At 48.1% G+C, this 18,998-nt stretch overlaps 1 protein-coding gene across 1 annotated transcript; it reads left to right on the forward strand.

Annotated features, from left to right (window-relative positions):
• Positions 1-691: 691 nt before the first annotated feature.
• KRT72 (keratin 72) lies at positions 692-18,140 on the forward strand. Its single transcript, XM_053557921.1, has 9 exons — positions 692-1,155; positions 3,279-3,493; positions 9,387-9,447; positions 9,841-9,936; positions 10,685-10,849; positions 13,517-13,642; positions 15,930-16,150; positions 16,778-16,812; positions 17,603-18,140. The coding sequence occupies exons 1-9, from the start codon at positions 730-732 to the stop codon at positions 17,791-17,793; spliced, it is 1,536 nt and encodes a 511-aa protein (XP_053413896.1). The 5' UTR covers positions 692-729; the 3' UTR covers positions 17,794-18,140.
• The last annotated feature ends 858 nt before the right edge of the window (positions 18,141-18,998 follow it).

Raw genomic sequence — 18,998 nt, forward strand, 5'->3', positions numbered from 1 at the left:
GTCATCCTCCCTCCTTCCCAGCTGGTCTCTCTCCCAGTCTTAATGCAGAAAGGGTTTTCTGGAGAACCTTTTAGCTGTGGCCCAAAGTCACCCCCCAGAGGTCTCACTAGCCTTAAGTCTGCCACCATGTCCTGCTTGCCCCAACAGACTGAGACAGCAGGTGCGGCCAAAGTCTCCTCCCTATGAACTTCCTTCTTGGTACACAGGACAGAGATACCCTCATCCAGAAGCCTGGGGAGGCCGGAAGGGGACAGGCTAAGGATAAATCTCTGGAATGCTCTTGACCTGTTCATGTATTTCTGAGACAGAACTGGCCTGGACACAGGTTCCACACACTCCCTCCCCAGACCCATTGCTAGTTCCCACCAGCGATCTTAACAGTGATACCCAATAATTGCAGGGCAGCAAGGGGAGATAAAGTGGCCAAATTATTATAATGCAGGAGGTGAGCAAAGCAAATGCTGGGTTCTGGGCCATTTTTATAGGGAGCCCCGGGGAGTTCAGGGAAGAAGAGACAAAAATCTTAGAGAGTGGATGGTAATTTCCCAAAAGGAGAACCCGAGAGCCCTCACCCCGCCCGTGATCTAAAAGCTGTTCCGTCATGCAGATTATGCTGACTCCAGCCGGCGCCCACCCTATTTAAGGGGTGAGCGGCGGAGGGTGCGCGGTCATCTGCGCCCCTGCCCTGCCTCCCGCACCGCCAGACGCCCGACCTTGCCCGTGCCAGCCATGAGCCGCCAGTTGGCCCACTACCCCAGCAGGGAGCGCCTGGGCTTCAGCGGCTGCTCGGCCGTCCTCTCAGGCCGGCTCTGCAGCAGCTCCGCCTCCTTCAGGACAGGGGTCAAGGGCTCAGCCGCCTTCGGCAGCAAGAGCCTCTTCAGCCTGGGGGGCGGCCGGCGCCTGGCGCTCAGCGCTGCGTCTGGGAGAGGCTGCGGCCGCCTGGGCGGCTTCGTGGGCACCGTCTTCGGCAGCGCTGGGCTGGGGCCCGTGTGTCCATCCGTGTGCCCGCCCGGGGGCATCCCTCAGGTCACTGTCAACAAGAGCCTCCTGGAACCTCTCAACGTGGAGCTGGACCCCGACATCCAGAAGGTGCGCGCCCAGGAGCGGGAGCAGATCAAGGCTCTGAACAACAAGTTCGCCTCTTTCATCGACAAGGTGGGTCGTCCAACATCTGCCTGTCCCTGCAGGCGTCCTGGGGTGGTCGGGGACCTGGCTGTGCCACAGACCAGCTGTGTGGGAACTTGGGTGAGTTATAACCTCTCTGAGCCTTCCTTCCTCACCTATAAGATAGGGCCAGTGGGTTGTGACAAGGATTAACTGTGATGTTTATAAAGTGCTTGAAACAGTGCCTGGCACACACTTCCCATAAATGGGAGCTCGTGCTTCCCTGTGAGATAAGACAGAAGAAGGGAGGTGTCTCAGCAGCCATAAAGTGGGCTGTTTGAGGGCTCCCAGTGTGAGAGAAGGAGATGGGGACACACGATCAGAACAGGGGCCCTAGAGGGACACAAACCAGGGAATGTCCCATGACCTGGTGCTTGGTGAATGGGGAAGGACTTGGGAGTTAGGGAGCGGGTGAGTGTGTACACCAAGCAGATGAGAGAAAAGGGCCAGAGGGTGAGGCGGAGGAGCGATTTAGGGAGAGGACATGTCAAGCAGCTGTGTGTTGGGTGGTGTCCAGACATTGGGGTAATAGGGAAGATGTCTCCGGAGATCCCAAGGCAGTGACCCTGGGGAATGGGAGGAAACAAGGCATGGGCTTCTCTTGTCTCTACCTGGCCTGAGGTCTAGACCGTGAGTGGCAAGGGGACATGCTAATAACAGTAGCTGACATTGATGAAGACATTTCTCAACACCTGGAGCCATCCAGCTGATTCTCACTTGCCGATGCGTACTCCATGACTTGGTGATCATTCTGCCCTGCAGATGAGGAACAGGGAGGCTCGGAGACGTGCCCACACTACTAGGACAGTTGATGGAGGATGGTGTGACTCACCCCTGTGCTAGGGAAGAGGAAGTGGGTGGCTGAGGGGCGTGGCTGTAGTGGAACAAAGTGTTCCACTACAGGACAGGGCATCTCTTCCTCCTGCTGAGTCTGTTGTTCCCTAGCAAGTTTCCTTCTGTCCCTGTCCCGCAAGCTAAGAGAGGGGAGGGTGCTGGGGAGTGGCAGATGGCCTGGTTAGTTTATTAAAAAATGTGAAACCTTTGGTCAAGTATGAAGGAAATTTGTGAAGAGGTGACAACCTACTTTGAACAAGAAAGGAACACTGCAGAGTGATTTAGGCTACACAACAGAAAGAACCTCCTCACCATCACCATGACCTTCCAGTGTCATTCCCCAGGCACTGTTTCTCCCATACTTCCCATTTCCCTTTACTCAGAAAACACTCCCAGCATTTATAGCCCGGAAGCCATCACAGTCCCAGGAACACTCACAGAGGGGTAGGCAGGGCAGATGATGTCATTGCTTAAGCCCGCTTCCGGGTTTCTTTTCCTTTATTTATTTATTTTTCTGAGACAGAGTCTTACTATGTCACCCTCAGTAGAGTGCCAAGGCGTCACAGCTCACAGCAACCTCTAACTCTTGGACTTAAGCAATTCTCTTGCCTCAGACTTCCAAGTAACTGGGACTACAGGGGCCTGCCACAACGCCTGGCCATTTTTTTTTTTTTTTTTTGTAGAGACAGAGTCTCACTGTACCACCCTCGGGTAGAGTGCCGTGGCGTCACACAGCTCACAGCAACCTCTAACTCTTGGGCTTACGCGATTCTCTTGCCTCAGCCTCCCGAGCAGCTGGGACTACAGGCGCGCGCCACAATGCCCGGCTATTTTTCTGTTGCAGTTTGGCCAGGGCTGGGTTTGAACCCGCCACCCTTGGCATATGGGGCCGGCGCCCTACTCACTGAGCCACAGGCGCCGCCCAATGCCTGGCCATTTTTTGTTGCAGTTGTCATTGTTATTTAGCTGGCCCGGGTCGGGTTTGAACCCGCCACCTCCTGTGTATGTGACTGGCACCCTAGCTGCTGAGCTACAGGCACCGAGCCCCAGGTTTCTTTTAGACTGCACCTTAGTTCTCACCTTGGAGACAGGAGTGAGCATGTTCCCTGGCCGAATCCAACCTCGGACAAGCCTTGCTCCTTCTAACCTCCCCCACCCCCACGCAAACCCACCACTGTCTATCGCCGCCCCGGGATGGCTGCTTCTCATTTCTGGGGCCCTCTCCTTACCTTTGAGAGGCAGCAGCATGAGGATTCTGGGCCACGACCACTGTGTTCCAGGTGCGCTTCCTGGAGCAGCAGAACCAGGTGCTGGAGACCAAGTGGAATCTCCTGCAGCAGCTGGACCTGAACAACTGCAGGAACAAGCTGGAGCCCATCCTGGAGAGCTACACCGGTGGTCTGCGGAAGCAGCTGGAGGCGCTGTCAGGGGACAGGGTGAGGCTGGACTCGGAGCTGAGGAACATGCAGGATTTGGTGGAGGACTACAAGAAGAGGTGAGTGGGAAGCCAGAATAGGCCCTTGGAGGGTCTGATCACAGACGAAGGTTTCATTTGGAGCCAGCATTTTGCCTTCTTAGAGCCTTTGCTGATACCATAGCGATTTCCTTTCCCACAGGGGAGGGAGGGCCATCCTGATAGAATGGGACTTAGGAAAGAACAGATCTACCTCAAATGGTGCTTCAAATTGCCTCGGACAGCAGTTCTCAACCTGTGGGTCGCGACTCCTTTGTAACAATGAAAATACATCGCGGCCTTAAAAAGGTTGAGAACCACAGGCCTAGGGGATGTGTACTCAGTTTCTAGCACTGAAAAATGGAGGAATGAGGGATGGAGAATTGTCTCGAAACCAGATGGACAATCCAGTGACTTCATAGTTCTTCCTGAGTGGGGTTTTCCTTGGAAATTTCCAGAATGTCAGACAGCTGCTAATCCCAGAACAGATTTTAAAGTTGAGCAAAAATGAAGTTTTAAAACTTACTTCTGTACCACTGAATCCTACTCTTAAAGAGGATGATTGAGATTGTGTTTGGAACCAGAGACTGTGTCTTCCTCCCAGTCCAGTCAAATATGAAAGAGTACGAAATCGAGGCTCAGTGCGACCTGGTATTTTAGAAGTTTGCTTCTGGAGGCCGGGATTCCTCGGGATGGATGACTTCTTCCACAGTCGCAGTGGGTGGAGTTGGTGAGACTGGGCTTCTTTCTCTTGTTCCACATTCGGTCTGCCTGTCCATCCCTATTCTGAAGTCCCTACAGAGCAGAGCTCTTACCTTAGCCCTGCATGGGAATCCTGAAGGAAGAGGAGACAGGGTCCCTGACCTCAGAGAACACACAAATTTGGGGACAGGTTTAAAGAACACGTTCAGGTAGCTACCGATAAGTGGATGTGAACACAGTGGAATTAAGGTGGCCAAGTGGAGTGAGCAGGGTTTAGAAAGAACAAGGGGCTGCCAGGTAGAGACGTCCAGGTGGAGGTGTCCAGGGGCTGGGCTGTCTCTGAGAAAGGTTCAGTGTTCCAGAATCACCACTCACTAGTTGAGCAACCATAGGTGAATCTCTTGATCCTCTGTGAACTTCAGTTTTAATATTTACAAAATTCAAATACTGATTCCTGCCTTGCTATCTAAAAGAACTACCGAGAGGATAAATGTGTTGATAGCTCTTAAAAGAATCAAAGGGCTACACGAATGTCAAGCATTATATCCTTGATGTCAGAAGTCTTAGATTTGAATCCTAGCTTCTTTAATAATTAGCATTACAACTTTTTTTTTTTTTTTTTGTGGTTTTTGGCTGGGGCTGGGTTTGAACCCGCCACCTCTGGCATATGGGACCGGCGCCCTACTCACTGAGCCACAGGCACCGCCCAGCATTACAACTTTGAACAAGTATTTTAATGTCTTTTGCTTCATTTATAAAGTTGGGATAATAACCAAACATACCTCATAGGACTGCTATGGAAATTAAACAAAATAATATATGTGAAAAATTAGCACAATAGTTAGCATGTGATACGGAGTAAAATGAATATTAGCGGCATTTATTATGATTATTTTGAAACTCTCCTTATCAACCATCTCTTCCACCTGTGGGTCCTCGTGCAGCTTTTCTTGTACCTCTTTTATGATATATCATAAGGGATCCAAATCATTAATTGAATCATCATTTAATCATACTTAAGCTATAATTTTTAGTAATTTCCCTTCATTTTAAAGTGTGAGTTTCTAGAAGACATACACAGTATACCTTAAGCATCGTTGTACAGACTAAAGTTTTTTCTTATAGATTCTCTAAAATAATTTTTAAAACTCCTCACAATTGGCTGGGCAAAGTGCATTTTGGGAGGTAGAGGTGGGTGGATCACCTGAGCTCAGAAATTCAAGACCAGACTGAGCAAGAGCAAGACCCCATCTCTAAAAATATCTGGGCGTTGGGGTGGCACCTGTAGTCCCAGCTACTTGGGAGGCTGAGGCAAGAGGATTGCTTAAGCCCAAAAGATTGAGGTTGTTGTGAGCTGTGATACCACAGCACTCTACTGAGGGCAACAAAGTAAGACTCTGTCTCAAAATAGAAAATAAAAACAACAACCAAAAAAAAAAAAAACTCCTCACAATTAAAACATTTCTCAATTACAATATTAACATCTAAAAATTTTTATCATAAATTTAAGTAGTTGCCTTGGTGTGTGTCACACTTTATGGGGGCAAGACATGATTGCAAGAAGGACTTTACCTAACAATTGCAATCAGTGTAACCTGGCTTATTGTACCCTCAATGAATCCCCAACAATAAAAAAACAAACAAACAAACAAAAAAAAACAGTGACAGAAAAGAGATTTCAGGATGAGAAAAAAAAAATTTACGTAGTTGCAAACGAGGTAATTTCAAGCATATTATGTATATTTCCATTTAAAATTATAATAGCTACATCACTCATTTAAATACATTCAATTGCATCTAGGTGCCATGGCAGGTTAGTAGCCATGATTTTTCATTTAAAAAGTTAATGAACAAGCTCTGTTCTAGAAACCACAAATTTTATCTTGATCCTTTTCCCATTTGAACTCAAATTTTCACACCACTTCCCCCACATAATTTTATCCCAATGAAATATATATTTCTATGCCTCTAAGTCTCTCACCGATCATCTTAGCTACCACCAAATATACATGTATCTTGAAATCGTGAGGCCATAAATCCTTAAATGTTTTAAGATTCATTCTGAGTTGAGTTATCCAAACAACAAAATGTGTTACTAATTTAAATAAGTTTAAAAAATAAAAAATACAAAATAATTCTGGAAATGCATTTCTTAACGTGTTGAGTGGGACAGACTTTTCTCCAACCGGTGTAGTTACCTGCGTATGAATAATGATTCTTTTCAGAATGAGATAAGATTCTAGTCCTATGTGTCTTTTTCCTTTTGTATTCTTAGGGAAACGCTGGTAAAGTTTACTTATATAAATAAATTTTAATGGAAAATGTTTTGCAACTGTTCACAACTCAGTTCTCTGAATGCTTTCCCAGTGTTTCTGACTTTTTCTGTCTTCCATAGCACGTGCTGTTTTCTGACCTACTGTATAATTGATTTATTTGCTGTGCCTGTTGTTTGTCTCCCTCTGCACCATAAGGGCTGGGATATTTGTTTGTTTTGTTCACTTGGTTATCCCAAATGCCTACAAAGTATACCACCCTCAACATACACTTCCATAGGTGAATGATTACATGTCATTACAAGTCACATGATGAGTTATTAAAGATCATTTTGAATACTCTGTTAGCTGACAATTCAGGTTCTTCCTTTTTATGGGAGCAAATTTAAAAACCATCTGATTTGCAAAACAAGATTTTTTTTCTAATCGATAAAGTCATTCACCTCCCACATTTCTGGAAAAATTTTCAATGAAGTTTTTTTTTTTTTTTTTCAATGAAGTTTTATTAACACTGATCAAATGACCACTGTCCCTTGGGGGCACCATGTTTAATCCAGTAAATCAGAAAAGACTGACAACATACAACAGTGCACAGTTACTAATTCTTTATTTTTTAAAAATGTGACTCTATTTTATGTTTTTATACATGTGTTAACCACCCCCCTCGCCCCACATATACACATACATACACATACACACATTTGAAACTTTGGAGCTGCAGATTTAGCTCATTCAATTTATGGAAAAATATCTACCAGGTAGCTTCACTGGAAAAGCCAGTTTTCATGATCAAACTGGAGAAATGAATTGTTTCTTATTAGAAAAAGCCTGACTTCACTTCTAAATTCAAAGCATAAAAATGTATTTGTAGAACTATTGTAAAATCCACTTGGCAATACACTGAGGAATATGTCTTGTACAGTGTATTACTAAAAACATTCAGGATTAAAATGATATAGACTTAATATAACTAATATGTCTGTTATAAAATAAGATAAATGTGTATTTTTGTAGTTTAACTTTTATTCATTGTAACGTATTTTAAAAATTATAAGTTACGGGTGGTGCCTATGGCTCAGTGAGTAGGGCGCCGGCCCCATATACCAAGGGTGGTGGGTTCGAACCCGGCCCCGGCCAAACTGCAACCAAAAAATAGCCGGGCGTTGTGGAGGGCGCCTGTAGTCCCAGCTGCTCGGGAGGCTGAGGCAGGAGAATCGTGGAAGCCCAAGAGCTAGAGGTTGCTGTGAGTCCTGTGGCATCATGGCACTCTACTGAAGGCGGTAAAGTGAGACTCTGTCTCTACAAAAAAAAAAAAAATTATAAGTTATTTATAAAGTCAATAGTATCATTATAGCATTGTTTCTCTTTGTAAATTTGTGCATGTGTGTATTGAACTCCAGCGTTTGAGCTCTAGAAGTAGATAGCATAAAGTTTGTACTAATGTTATTGATTTTGATAGCTATCTTGATCACACATTTTCTATGAATTTTAGCAAATATAAAGATATAAACTAATTGGCCTGGCAGCTAGTACGTGCTTTCATGTTTATGAAGAGAAGGTATACATTATTAAACATTCGATAAGATAATATGAGATAAAGATTACTGTAATAGAAGAACGATGTCATGACATAATTTGATAAAAAGATTTCAATTACCTTTTGAATAACACAAGAAATCTTAGATAAATTATACAAACTGTTCTGTGTGTTTTATCCAGTATACCAGAAAAATCTGGCAGGCTCAGAAAACTTGCTGTTCACATTTTAAATAACTCACTTCACTAACCTGTCCTGTCCTGCTGCAGTCATTCAACAGTGCTTTTTTCTGGGGAGGGAGCTTCCAGGAATGAGTAAAGAGCTAAAAAAAATTGCTTATGTTTAAGTATATGGAACAATGCCATTTTCTAGCATTAACGATCTGTCATTTTTCACTTTTTATTATAGTAAAATACTCATTACAAAAAATGTACCTTCTTCACCATTTTATAAGTGCCTAGTTCAGTGGTATGAAATACATGTCTACTAGTGTAAAGCTGTCACCACTATCCATCTCCATCACTCTTCTCTTCTTGGGAAACTGGAACTCTACACCCATTCAACATTAACTCCCCCATTCCCCCAATCAGCATTCTACTTTCTGTCTCTGTGAATTTGACCACTCTAAGTACCTCACGTAAGTGGAATCATTCAGCATTTGTCTTTTTGTGACTGATTTATGTCACTTAGCAAAATGTCCTCAAAGATCATTTGTGTTGTCTCGCGTTGCAGAATTTCCTTTCTTTTTAAGTCTGAGTAATCCATATTGTGTGTGTGTGTGTACACACAGTGTTTTGCTTATCCATTCAGCATTAATTTCTTACCAAGGCACTGTGTTTTGTAATACATTCTTTGACAATAGTAAGGGATACAAGAGGTGAGCTCTTTAAATAAAAGGATCAATGCCCTTACCTCCCTAGTCTATAATACATCTGTATGAAGAACACCCTGGTTCCACCCAAACTTTTGTTTCTTTAACTTTGTTTCACCTGGAGCAGAAATATAGTTTGAAGATGAGAATAGTGATTTTGTTCAGTGCTTGAGAGGTTTTTTGCACCCTGAACCATGGCACGTGTTGGGGGGGGTGCCATTCTGTGGTGTTGGGGGTGGTGCCGTTCTGTGATGGTTGGGGAGGGGCTGTGACAGGGAGGTGGTGCGGTAGGATCTGCCTGACACGTTGACCACAGGTGCTTTCTCAGGCACATACATGTTAGGGCAGATTACACAGAAACTAGGGAGCTGGAAATTGATTTCTTTAAACTTGTCCTTTTCTGAATCCCCTTTAGGAAGGTAATATGTGCCCCAGAGGTACACATGTTCAGTCTGAAGACCCCTGCCCTGCAGCTCATGGCACAGAGGTGATCACTAACTGCTCCGTCAGTGTTTGCAGAACTCATTTCTCTCAATGTCTTGCCCCATGCAGGTACGAGGTGGAGATTAACAGACGCACAGCTGCTGAGAATGAGTTTGTGGTGCTCAAGAAGGTGAGAGGGATGCAGGGGGTGCTGGAAGGAGCCTAGAGGGCTTCTACTGTCTGGCACAGTGATGCTTGTAGGATGAGGAAAGGGACCCATGGGTCACTCAGTCCCTTGGGCAGCGACAATAGAGGTTCTAACTTTTTGGCTTCTCCCTGCAAGTTTCTAACCAAACATGCATGCTGCTCCCAGAATTTGCCAGCTTAAAATCTAAGCATTTTGCTGCACTTCTGGTCTTTCCATTGCACTACACATCACTTGGTTTGCTCTCAGGGACTGAGCCCCCATGAAGCTTGGGATAAGGAGAGTGGAGAGAGCTGGGGAGCCAGGGCTCCCTGTAGCAGGAAGGGAGGCAATAGGTGGCTCCTTTGGGGGCAGACTTGACTGTCATGTGTTCCCCAGGATGTGGACGCTGCCTACATGAACAAAGTTGAGCTTCAGGCCAAGGTGGACTCCTTGACAGAAGAGATTAAATTCTTCAAGTGCCTCCATGAAGGGGTAAGACTTTTCTGACCTCCCTGTGAGGACTGCCCCTCTTGTAAGTGGCCTTGACACTTGCATTGGATGGTTGTGTGGACCAAGAGTTGGGAAATGTTTCAACCGAGTGAAGCTCACATTCCCTGAGATCCTACTGCATGCTGAGCAGTGAGCTAGGCTTTGAGGAGACCACAGAGGAGAAGAAATTACTTCTGTCCTCCAGGATTTCACAGCCTGGAAGAAAAACACCATGGAGCCGAGTTTTGGGAGAACTGAGGAGGGATTGATGATTTCTGCCAGGGCCATCAGGAATGGTTCCTGGAGAAAGAGGAAGAGAAGGAAGAAGAATATTTTAAGGGGCTGAGAAGGAGAGAAAAGTGAATACCCAGGATCCTGAGCAGTGCAAAGGACTAGGGGCATGGAATGGGTAGAAGGGGGAGGTGGCTGGGGACACCCTAGGAGCCTCCATGTGACATAGAGAGAGATCAGACTTGATCCTGTGCTGGGGGGATGCCAAGGCTAGTTTGAGGACCAGAATTTAGAAAGGGGTAGGAGCTGCCCTGCATGCCTGATGGGCAGGACAGTCTCACCATCTGGGGCTGAGAGCACAAGGTGCCCATCCACATGCCTGGCAGGCACTGATCTTGATGCAGAGTTCAGATGCCTAGGAAGGGCAGAAAGGGACAGCGAGGAATTTTCCCCAGGAGGGTCAGAACTTGTGTCTCATGGGGACCTCCTAACTGGCTCCCCTCCTCCAAATGTCTCCTAGGAGATTGCTCAGATCCAGTCCCACATCAGTGACACATCTGTCATCCTGTCCATGGACAACAACCGGGACCTGGACCTGGACAGCATCATTGCTGAGGTCCGCACCCAGTATGAGGAGATCACCCTGAAGAGCAAGGCCGAGGCAGAGGCGCTGTACCAGAACAAGGTGGGCTGGGTGCCAGGCATGCATGCGTGTACTCCGGTGTGCTTGTGTGTTCATACAGTTGTGTGCACATGCACGCGTGTGCTCCTGTGTGCTTGTGTGTTCACACAGTTGTGTGCCAGGCATGCATGCGTGTGTCCCTGTGTGCTTCTGTTCACACAGTTGTGTGTCAGGCATGCATGCGTGTACTCCTGTGTGCTTGTGTGTTCATACAGTTGTGTGCACATGCACGCGTGTGCTCCTGTGTGCTTGTGTGTTCACACAGTTGTGTGCCAGGCATGCATGCGTGTGTCCCTGTGTGCTTCTGTATTCACACAGTTGTGTGTCAGGCATGCATGTGTGTACTCCTGTGTGCTTGTGTGTTCATACAGTTGTGTGCACATGCACGCGTGTGCTCCTGTGTGATTGTGTGTTCATACAGTTGTGTGCCAGGCATGCATGCATGTGTCCCTGTGTGCTCGTGTGTTCATACAGTTGTGTGCGCATGAATGCGTGTGCTCCTGTGTGCTTGTGTGTTCATACAGTTGTGTGCACATGAATGCGTGTGCTCCTGTGTGCTTGTGTGTTCATACAGTTGTGTGCACATGAACGCACGTGCTCCTGTGTGCTTGTGTGTTCACACAGTTGTGTTTCAGGCGTGCATGTGTCCCTGTGTGCTTGTGTGTGCATACAGTTGTGTGCACATGCACGCGTGTGCTCCTGTGTGCTTGTGTGTTCATACAGTTTTGTGTCAGGCATGCATGTGCTCCTGTGTGCTTGTGTGTTCATATAGTTGTGTGCACATGCATGTGTGTGCTCCTGTGTGCTTGTGTGTTCATACAGTTGTGTGCCAGGCATGCATGCGTGTGTCCCTGTGTGCTTGTGTGTTCATACAGTTGTGTGCCAGGCATGCATGCGTGTACTCCTGTGTGCTTGTGTGTTCACACAGTTGTGTGTCAGGCGTGCATGTGTCCCTGTGTGCTTGTGTGTGCATATAGTTGTGTGTCAGGTGTGCGTGTACTCCTGTGTGCTTGTGTGTTCATACAGTTGTGTGTCAGGCATGCATGTGTCCCTGTGTGCTTGTGTGTTCATACAGTTGTGTTCCAGGCATGCACGCGTGTGTCCCTGTGTGCTTGTGTGTTCATACAGTTGTGTGTCAGGCATGCATGCGTGTGTCCCTGTGTACTTGTGTTTTCATACAGTTGTGTTCCAGGCATGCATGCATGTGTCCCTGTGTGCTTGTGTGTTCATACAGTTGTGTGTCAGCCGTGCGTGTGCTCCTGTGTGCTTGTGTGTTCATACAGTTGTGTGTCAGCCGTGCGTGTGCTCCTGTGTGCTTGTGTGTTCATATAGTTGTGTGCCAGGCATGCGTTTGCTCCTGTGTGCTTGTGTGTTCATACAGTTGTGTGTCAGCCGTGCGTGTGCTCCTGTGTGCTTGTGTGTTCATACAGTTGTGTGCACATGCACGCGTGTGCTCCTGTGTGCTTGTGTGTTCATATAGTTGTGTGCCAGGCATGCGTTTGTTCCTGTGTGCTTGTGTGTTCATACAGTTGTGTGTCAGCCGTGCGTGTGCTCCTGTGTGCTTGTGTGTTCATACATTTGTGTGCACATGCATGTGTGTGCTCCTGTGTGCTTGTGTGTTCATACAGTTGTGTGCCAGGCATGCGTGTGCTCCTGTGTTCTTGTGTGTTCACACAGTTGTGTGTCAGCCGTGCATGTGCTCCTGTGTGCTTGTGTGTTCATACAGTTGTGTGCACATGCACGCGTGTGCTCCTGTGTGCTTGTGTGTTCATACAGTTGTGTGTCAGCCGTGCGTGTGCTCCTGTGTTCTTGTGTGTTCACACAGTTGTGTGTCAGTCGTGCGTGTGCTCCTGTGTGCTTGTGTGTTCATACAGTTGTGTGCTCATCCATGCGTGTGTCCCTGCGTGCTTGTGTGTTCGCACAGTTGTGTGTGCATGCACGCGTGTGCTCCTGCGTGTTTGTGTGTTCACACAGTTGTGTGTCAGCCGTGCGTGTGCTCCTGCGTGCTTGTGTGTTTACACAGTTGTGTGCGCATGCACGTGTGTGTCCCTGTGTGCTTGTGTGTTCACACAGTTGTGTGCTAGGCATGCACACGTGTGTCCCTGTGTGCTTCGGTGTGTGTACTTTTGCATGTGTGTGCACACATGTGCATGCATGCATTTGTATTTGGACTAGGCAGAGACTTCTTTTGTCTGGGAGTCGAGCCTTGTGGGAATGCCTCTTGTGGTTTAGGGAGACCAGCCACAGTCTTGGCTGTGGGACATATGTGGGACTTGGTCTTTATCCTGCCACAGACCTTGGTTGACAGCAGAGGCCATGCCAGACACAACCCTGATAGGATTCTGACACAGTTTCTGTGGGTAATACACATATCTTGGTTTTCTTTCATATTTCCAACTTTAGCAAAATGAAGATAGGAAAATCAAACTGCACTAAGGCTCTCATGTTTGAGAACCTGAGGAGCTCACTGAATGAGGGCAGGGACCTTTCTATCTAGAAGGAAAGGATTGTTTCTCCCTCTCCACAACCCCTCCCTTCACCTCTTGCACTGGTGCCTGCACTGTGTGAATATTGAGAAGGGTGAATGATCATCCAGCCTGTGCTGAACACTCTTAAGCAGGTGAATTCTTATCTGTCCTGTGCTGTTCTTCTCTTGTCATCCAACCTCAGATCCAGGAGCTGCAGGTCACAGCAGGACAGCACGGGGATGACCTTAAGTTCACTAAGGCTGAGATCTCTGAGCTCAACCGTCTGATCCAAAGAATCCGCTCAGAGATAGGGAGTGTGAAGAAGCAGGTGAGTTTCATGGGATGAATCAACTAACAGGTCCTACCAATCTGGACAAGACCAAATATGGACAAAGGGCAGGACACAGTTCCCTCTGTAGGATGGGGTGTTTATAATTCCTCAGAAAAGAAGAATTGGAGCACACATAGAGGGTGAAGCTGTTTACACACTACAGTATGCTTGGTAAGTGCTCCAGGAGTCTGGAGGGGTGACAGGTGAATGAGGACCCAGGAAAGCTTTCCGTGTGAGGTGGGATTGCTTGCGGCTGGCTGCCAACATTGTGTAGAAGGAGGGCTGTTCGTGGCATGTGTGCATGGGAATGAGTAGAAGGGCAGGGAGCAGAGGATGCCATGGGGTAGGAATCAGTGGATTATGGACGACCCAGCAGCGCGACTCAGATCTGGGGCAGAAGGTAGAGGGAGGTGTTGGCATGTTTTAAATGCTGATTCTTTGTTGGAGAAAAGAGAATCCAGCAGTGGACTTTAGAACAGAGTGGAGAAGGAACAGCCTCCCATCCTAGACTCCCACCTGCACTCACCTGGGGCCTTCCCCTGTGGTTGTGCTAGGGAAAGAGCACTGCACTAAGGTACCTGTCTCTGGGAGGCCACATCCATGAAACCATCTCTGTTTGGAGCAAGCAAACCTGTGAGTTTCCAGAGTTTGTGGAGCAATGTGAGGATTCAAGGCTCTCTATTTGCAGGCAGGTCAAATTGCCCACCTCTTCATCCTCCCCAGCACTCCCACCCCTCACCCTGCATGTACACACACACACCCCTTCTCTGTGCAGTGGGCTCATGGTAGTGGGAAGAAGAAAGGCCATCATTATATAAGAACTTAAGGTGTTTTGTTAAATCAAGATCTGATAAATGCAAGAAAAAACTCAGTGTGTGAAGCCTCCCTCACATTGGATCACAGCATTTAACTGATAGAATGCTACACGGGCTTCTTACCAGAAAGAGACTTTGTGGTCAGGATGCGCATAGTTTGGCAGGCAGGGAAGACCTCCGCTGCGGGGAACGTGGGGTCCTTGTGATGCTCAGTCCCCACTGCACTCTTGTTGGGGACCCCTGGCCAACAAACAAGCTTTCCTGCTCTTCTGGCCTCCTCCATGAAGAAGGAGCCCACAGCCTCACATGCTGAGTCTCTTGACATTTGGTGTCCCCAGAACCCATGTGATATTTGTTTCAAAGGATTTTGCATCCTCTCAGCTCACATCAATTCAAAAGACCCAAGCTTTTGGTGCCCTCAGGATCACCCTGGGGGATCTTGGACGTGAAAAATAACAGAAGATGGTTCCACTGAATTCAGGTGACAGTATTTATTGTCACTGCCCTGAATGATTAAACCTATCAGTCTCAAAAATGTGATGTGGTTTTCTGTGGCCAGACAAGTGGGTCCCCTCGAGGTCCTAGGCATTTCCTTGGGGATACAAGCAACTTACCCAAGACGTGGTGGGTGTTGGCACTGCTGGGCCTTGCCTGGGTGAAAAGGGTGGTGCCAGCTGGACAGCATTCTAGAATTCTAGTTGGTGTTGGGATCAGCTGCTTTCCTTTATGTGAAGCAAACTTAACTCTACAGAAAGGGAGGCCCCAGGAAGAGCAGCCCAGTGCTCAGATCCCACCAAAACCTCAGCTGAGCGACTGTAACACACACCCAGGCTAAAAGGCTCGAGCCACCTGGGAGCTTCCACGTGCAGGCAAGCTCACAGCCATCTGTGAAGTTTCCTCCAGGGAGGCACATGTCTCCCCTAACTGCAGGTGCTTGTAAGCTGGGAAAACCAGTTAATTATGAGAAAGTATCTCTGAAGCCTGTTGCCTTTTAGCATGATTCTTTGTGAGGTTTTAGGGCATAAGTGTGGCAAGTTTATTGGACAGACATTTTATTAATTGGAACTTTAGTAGCCTTCATTTTCTTTTCATGATTTACAAGATCTCCTTACAACCTGTACCTTGCAGAACTGAATTGAATTTAGCTACCCAGACACTTTTCCCAGGGTTGGCATGCAAATTTTACAGCAAGTATTTCAGTAGGGAAAGGGCAGGGCCCACATGCCCAGGCAGCCCACCTGGTCAGTGCCTGTTCCCTCCTCCCTCTACCCTCATATGCAGAGGCCTGAGCCAGGGGAACAGTACCTGGAGTCAGGGGAAGGACAGAGTCATCTCTAGTGATGGCCCAAGTTAGATAACTCAGGAGGAGCTCAAGGCTTGTGCTCTCAGCCAGGACCAAATGAGGGGAGTTTGAGCAAGATCTCAGAGCTGGGCTCTGACTCAAAGTGCTGAATCCATTTGCCCTTCAGTGTGCCAACCTGGAGACGGCCATTGCCGACGCCGAGCAGCGGGGGGACTGTGCTCTCAAGGACGCCCGGGCCAAGCTGGATGAGCTGGAGGCCGCCCTGCACCAGGCCAAGGAGGAGCTGGCGCGGATGCTGCGGGAGTACCAGGAGCTCCTGGGCCTGAAGCTGTCCCTGGACGTGGAGATCGCCACCTACAGGAAACTGCTGGAGGGCGAGGAGTGCAGGTGGGCGGGGACAGACACCTGTTGTCTGGGGCAGTTTTCTCTCTGCTCTGGTAGGAAGCCCAAAGACAAAACCTTTTGTTACTGTTTAGATCTTAACGAAGTAAAAACCAGACAGCAAATGAGCTTGCCACCTTGTTAGGAAGGCCTATGTTAGACAGCAAGAAGGATCAAGTTATTAAAATCTTGAAGAGGTCATGGGAGAGGGAGTATTAACGTCCCTCTCCAGTGTTTGTGAGACAGAAAATCCTTGGCCCTTCATGGTGCGTTCTTGTGGGTGGATGGGAGAGGGGCAAGATGGCCTTCAGGGGTCTTCTAAGTTCGAGGTTGCTCTGACAAGAGCTGGTGCTCAGTCAGGATGTGAGCTCATACTTCTTAATTAAGACCAAGGGCGTAACTGAAGGAGGTAGAGGCACAATTACCCCGTGTAGCAGACAGTCCCAAAGGCTCTTTGTTGGAGAGTTGACTCCTTGTAGCAGAATTTTCATCTCAAGTCCCCCTGGGATGGAAGGAGGCTGGTTTGGGCTGGGGGCGTGTTCTGAGAGGAGGGGCTTTTTCACAGAGGAGACTCTCGGGGTAGATGTGGTGATTGTTTATGGAGGATTTACCTGCTTTCTTTTCCCTCTTCAGGATGTCTGGTGAATACCCAAATTCTGTGAGCATCTGTAAGTACCCGCAGATCTCAGTTCTGCCCCTGTGACCTTACTAGAAGTTTGAAGTCCTCTAATTCCATGACACAAAAGAGGAATCAGAGTCCAGACAGTGTTCAGGGGAGACTTAAGGGCAGACAGAAGGAGCTGGCTTTAGTAACAAGGGGAAGCCATGGGTAGAGAAGAGCATTGTGAAGCACAGAAGCACAACTTGCAGAAAGAGCACGGGATACCCGGCAGGCATAAGAAAGATGCTTAATGGCACCATTATTTTTCTATTGGGGTATGACCAAAATAAAGGCCCTAGATTCCAGAAAGACAGATTGGGGTGCTGGAAGGGCTGCGTGGTGGGAGACAGCTGAGCTCACTTCCTCCAGGTTTAAAGGCTGGAGTGTGCGGGGAGGTGCTACATGGCTGAGGTGGGACGGCTCCCAGCAGCCCCTTTCCTCATAGCAGCAGCACTGGAAGGCCCCACTGATGTCCCTTCTTCATTTGGTCCTGCCCATGAGGACATTCAGTGATACAACTGTGTCTGCTAAGAGCTTGAATTCTGAAATATTTAATAGACTGACACAGACTCATAGGAAAAGATCAAATGCACAGAGTTAAGTGCATGAAAGATGAAGCCACATATGATTAGCACTGATAAACAAATCTTAGTAAACAAGACATTCACAGCAGAGAGAATCTGTCTCAACATGCAGCCACTTCAGGGGGGGAGTGGAGCGGGTGGCCGGGTGCCCCAGGAGGGCTCCGGCATGGCGTGCAGGGCTGAATGGGGCTGGGGCTTCTCTCCCCATCCCAGCTGTCATCAGCAGCACGGGTGCTGGAGCGGGAGGCGCTGGCTTCAGCATGGGCTTTGGGGCCTCAAGCAGTTACAGTTATAAACCTGCGGCAGCAGACATCAAGACCAAAGGCAGCTGTGGCAGTGAGTTCAAGGATCCCCTTGCCAAAACCTCAGGCAGCAGCTGTGCTGCCAAAAAGGCCTCCAGATGATGGACACAGCCAGCGACCTGAGCAGAAGGCTCAGAAGCCGTCCCTCTCCTCCCACTCCTTCCCTGGGGCCCCTTGTCAAGCCGAGAAGTGCTTTGTCCATAACCGCAGTTCTCTCTCCTCTTCTTGTCCTTGGTGGGATGACACTCTGACGTGGGGAGTCCAGACACGGGCTCTCTCTGTGACCTCTTTCTTTGTCACCTTTCACTGGTGACTGCGTCAGAGGCAGAGGCCACACACACACCCAGGATGTTGCCTTCTTGCCTTTCCCGGGCCTTCACTGCCAAGGACCCTCTGCCCTCTGGTTGGGGTTGTGTCTAGCTCTCTGCTTCTCCTGCAATAAATAATCGATGCCGTCTGGTTCTCCGCGTGGAATGTTGCCCAGGACGCCACCGTCTGCATTGCCCTGGCTTTCCCTGGTCTCGCTCTTGCTTCCCACTGGGTCTCTGGTCCCTCCCACTGCTGTCTGGTTCTAGCCAGGTGGGCACTGGGTGACAGGCGATCCTGGTAAATGGCTGAGATTCATTCTCGAGGTTGCTGCCCGGCAGGCTTTATGTGTCCTGTGTTCTCGGTTCCCAAAAACAGCCCTGTGAGATGTCGTTCCCCTGCCACAGAGAGATGTGCCAGGATGTCCAGAGCTTCGCCAGTCTCCCACACTCACTGCCTGGGTTGGCGTGGGCGTCTCCTCTTTTCCTCACCTCCTCACTCTCCTGACACTAGTCTAGTTCCCCCACAGTGGCCCTGTTTTCCTCTTGTAGCCAGTTTCTCTTCCACCCTGACACGTGAGGCCCGCGTGTGTGCACGCCGATGGGTGCGCCTCTGTCTATTGTGTACGTAAAGTAGTGGCTCATTTCACAAATATTTAGTGAGCCAGGTGTTGTTTAGGGACCAGGAATACCAGAATAAACAAAATTGGCATAGACCCTGCCCTCGCAGAGCTTACGGTCTAGAGAGAAGAGAAAAAATATGTACCTAACAGCATAGAATACAATATGATATTGAGTAGTGTCAACTGCTCTGGGGAACAATTCAGTAAAAGGCCACAGATTCAAGGGTGCTCTTTCAGGTGTGTGTATGTGTTTCTGCAAAAATGTTAGTTTCTCAGAGTCAGTTAGCACAGGTGATGTCAGCAAAATCCTTAAGGGTCAGATCATCTTTCAGGCATGCGCCCATTTGAAGGTGGCATCCAGACTGCCCTCCTCCTCCCC

Source organism: Nycticebus coucang, chromosome 12, assembly GCF_027406575.1.
Source record: "Nycticebus coucang isolate mNycCou1 chromosome 12, mNycCou1.pri, whole genome shotgun sequence".
In the NCBI taxonomy this organism is placed as follows: Eukaryota; Metazoa; Chordata; class Mammalia; order Primates; family Lorisidae; genus Nycticebus; species Nycticebus coucang.

Coding starts and splice junctions, on each gene's coding strand:
- KRT72 (XM_053557921.1), top strand. CDS start 730: ATGAGCCGCCAGTTGGCCCACTACCCCAGCAGGGAGCGCCTGGGCTTC. Junction 9,448..9,840: donor AGTTTGTGGTGCTCAAGAAG/GTGAGAGGGATG, acceptor TGTGTTCCCCAG/GATGTGGACGCTGCCTACAT. Junction 16,151..16,777: donor CTGGAGGGCGAGGAGTGCAG/GTGGGCGGGGAC, acceptor TTCCCTCTTCAG/GATGTCTGGTGAATACCCAA.